We start from the raw sequence: 2,428 nt of genomic DNA, 5'->3' as shown, positions 1-2,428 counted from the left end.
GACGCACACAATACGGGTAAACGCGCGATTACACACGCGCGCGCGTTTCGCGATTCTCTCGTCGCACGCAGAATCGTTCACGCAAGTCTTTCTCACGGGCGCGTTACACGACGAACAAAGGAGCGCGTCCGTTACCGTACAACGACGCAAGTTGCGCGAGAGAAGGATGCCCCACCAAGTCAACAATACAACACCATTCCTCTAACGCTGACGGACGCACACGCACGTCTCCTCAGCGAGAGCCTAACAAAACAGCTGACGTACTCCCTGCGTCAGCGATCTGCGCACGCGCACTTCGGCTCGGCTTCGGCTAGAGTCGCTCGATTTAAACGCCAACTTTGACAGCCGCGCGACACTAATATCTTTCAAGCGAGTCCGATGCGTATTCGATCCGCATATCGCTTATACAGTGAAAACAAAGAAAAAAATCAAATGAAAATAGGAAAAAAAGAAAACGGTGCAATTTTTAGACAAACACGAGAATGTTCAAATAAGATATGAAATAAATATCGATACTTGTATCATATTCAAAATTCCATTTTTTTTTTTTTCTTAATGTACTTGACAATAATTGTATAATGATCTGTTTACTCAAAAAATAGTAGATGGTATTAATTTTATTTATTAAACAACTCTCAAACTAACTTAAAATGGCGACTCGAGAGGATTGGTTCGAGTGACTCTACCACTGGCCGACCACAGCAGCTTTCATTACCTTGCACGTGGTCGCTTCGAGAATCTTCTTCGATAATATTAGAACATTCACCTCGCAGATGACGAAGAGGAATGGAGCGTTTCCAACGGATATAAAGTGTTCTAAGTAATGATTAGTTGGAATTATCAATAAACCCAGCCACTCACGCGGTAGATTATGCGACATGAACGCGACTCGTGGCTGCTTTTGGACAACAATGGCCGTGTTCCGATATTTACTGCCAGCACTGAAAATCTATAGTTTACGTCACATATACTATAGATTTTCAGTACTGGCAGTGAATATCGGAACACGGCCAATGATTGAGCCATAGAAATTTTTCGATACTTCAAAAATTCTCTATTTGATAGCCAACTGCGTAACATTATGTCCACTAGTGTTTTCTTGCTGGAAAACGCCCTAGGATTAAAATTATGGAGGAATCATTGCATTCGATGTACGATATGTGATAACCAATAGGAGAGTTCGTTTTCTAGGGACAATAATGTCTAGTAAAATTCACACTTTCTGTTGAACATCAGACTTGAATATTCGAGATAGTGTAAATCTTCCATTAGGTTAAGTGTCGGTCTACAATAGTGATTTAAGCTCTAAGCCTTAAGAAATTGACCAATCACGATCAAGTATGAGGAGAATACTCGACTGTGATTAGTCAATTTCTTAAGGCTTAGAGCTTAAATCACTATTGTAGACCGGCACTAATAGATCGAAAAGAATACGTGACACGAGTTCTAACCTCCAACCAAATATTTACGAAAGATTAACGTGTCATTCGAGAAGGAATATAAAAACATTCTCTTATTTCTTGTTATCGAAGATTAGAAATTTAACTTTGTACAAAGAATAATTGTCGATTTATTTTAATTCATCTGTTTTTTTGCAACGCTTATATTTATCTCACGTCGTTTGTAAGTTTCCTCTCTAATTGCACAGTTTTTTTTTGTCTTTCGATGAAGCCTAAAGATATATATTTATTTCATTTCGAATGTAGTATATTATAAAACGCTAAACGTAATATATTGAAAATCACATGTAAGAATTTTATTGCAAGTCATTGCAGTTTTATAACAAGTCTTTAATGAGAGATCCTGTGTCGTAAACACTAAATAATTCATTAGATGGAATACATTTAAAATGCTGTATTTGAAACAAAAAATTTAATCATTGGAAATATAGATTAATATTTCAATTCCGAAATATAGCGCGTTTCTATGCTATCAGAAAAATTATTTAATATCTCGCTTATCTAAAAATAAAACTTATGGCCATGGACTCCTATTATACAGATTTTTATATATCGCAAATAATCAATTATATTGATTAATCACATATTGCTGTCCTATGGATTAATGTGATCAATGATCAATGAACAATTGTAATATTGTCAACATGACAATATCAATCTCATAAACAATTGGAATTATATAACATATAGATGCATGTGATCATGCAATATCAGGAAATATTTCGAGATAATTCTGCTAATAAATAAATGAGCGAAAGATAAAAAAATTATTTCCATTCTGTCTATCTCGATTTTTAACAATTCATCATCATTATCCTTCTAAGATTATTTCAAAATGTTCTTTCATGCAAATAATTACCTTTTTTTTAAATTATATATAGTTATACGCATTATTCATTATCTTTTTTTATCTCATACAGACTTAGAGGTTATAAAGGTCATCGAAGTACGTATAGTGGGAACGGGAG

The 2,428-nt window shown here is 35.3% G+C and overlaps 1 protein-coding gene across 1 annotated transcript in view; it reads right to left on the bottom strand.

Annotated features, from left to right (window-relative positions):
* Window positions 1-895, bottom strand: part of LOC115246106 (ubiquitin-conjugating enzyme E2 R2) — a 15,097-nt gene extending 14,202 nt beyond the window's left edge. Inside the window, exon 1 of the mRNA XM_029824720.1 lies at window positions 716-895. Within this exon, the coding sequence (XP_029680580.1) occupies window positions 716-880 (165 nt within the window). The 5' untranslated portion in view covers window positions 881-895. The remainder of the gene's footprint in view (window positions 1-715) is intronic.
* Window positions 896-2,428: the final 1,533 nt, after the last annotated feature.

This window comes from Formica exsecta, unplaced genomic scaffold (genome assembly GCF_003651465.1).
Source record: "Formica exsecta isolate Colony F162 unplaced genomic scaffold, ASM365146v1 scaffold138, whole genome shotgun sequence".
NCBI lineage: Eukaryota > Metazoa > Arthropoda > Insecta > Hymenoptera > Formicidae > Formica > Formica exsecta.
The sequence above is the reverse complement of the archived record's forward strand: the minus strand, read 5'-3'. Positions and strand labels throughout refer to the sequence as shown.